General features: G+C 23.7%; 1 protein-coding gene across 1 annotated transcript; it reads right to left on the reverse strand.

The window, feature by feature from the left end:
* Phum_PHUM624880 (uncharacterized protein) lies at positions 1–1,019 on the reverse strand (the record flags this gene model as incomplete). The annotated part of the gene is made up of 2 exons (XM_002433271.1): positions 1–24; positions 831–1,019. Coding segments are annotated over 2 exons (194 nt in total), but the record flags the coding sequence as incomplete, so codon positions are not given.

A 1,019-nucleotide genomic window follows, 5' to 3' on the forward strand; every position in this document is an offset into this window, starting at 1 on the left:
TTTTTTTTTTTTTTTTACCTCAGGGCGGTTAAAAATCACATAAATGCACACAAAAAGAATTTAACGATTAAAATAAATATTTTTTCATTTTTTTTTTCCGATAAAATCCACCGAGAAATAATCATAATCCGGTTAATAACGAAATCACCGTTTTAGAGCCTTTTTGAAAATGATCTAGAAGTTTCGATTGTTCTCGAATTTTATAGTCGTTATGAAATGTAAGAGGGAGGGAAAAAAAAAAAAAATGGCGGGAGACTCTCGGACATCGTGAAACCTGATTAATTTATTTTAGGCTTAAATTTATAAGATACCATCAATTTTTTTTTTATTTTTCCGGGGTAGTTTTATAATTATCATTTTATTTAAAATTATGTAAAATTTATTTTAAAAATTAATTAAGTAAGTAAGTAATTTTATAATTATGTGTGTGATTCGAATTAATTAATTATTTGAATCATTTTTTATAATTTTCTTTGGTTTTTTATTAATTAAATTATTAATTTCGATTTGATAATTAATGTTAACGATATAAAAAAAATGATTTAAATAATTTATTTATTAATTCCGTTAAATTTTTTAAAAGAATAATTAAATAATTAATTAATATATATATATTATTATTAATAAGATTACACTCGTTTTAATAACGAAAAAAACGGTTTGAAAAATGGTAATAATAATAATAATAATAAATTTATTTATTTGTTTTAAAAAAAAAATCAAATTAATAATAATAGTTATTTATGATTTACTTTTTTTTATAAAATAAAATGATGGTTTACATTAGTGAAGAAAAGGATAGAAAAAGAGAGAGATAGAAAAAAAATGACAAACCTGGCCCTGAATAAGATTTATGTTCACGTCTCTGTCTGCATTGGCTCCAACCAATTTACAATATAATTCAGGTTCGGGCGTACCTTCTCCGCATGTTGCTGTTGCCGTTATCTTTCTACCATCGGCAAGATTAAAATATGGGGGTGTTAAAACTTCTCCGCTAACATAAGAAATAGTCAACCACG

This window comes from Pediculus humanus, genomic scaffold, assembly GCF_000006295.1.
Source record: "Pediculus humanus corporis 1103172109409 genomic scaffold, whole genome shotgun sequence".
Classification (NCBI taxonomy): Eukaryota; Metazoa; Arthropoda; class Insecta; order Psocodea; family Pediculidae; genus Pediculus; species Pediculus humanus.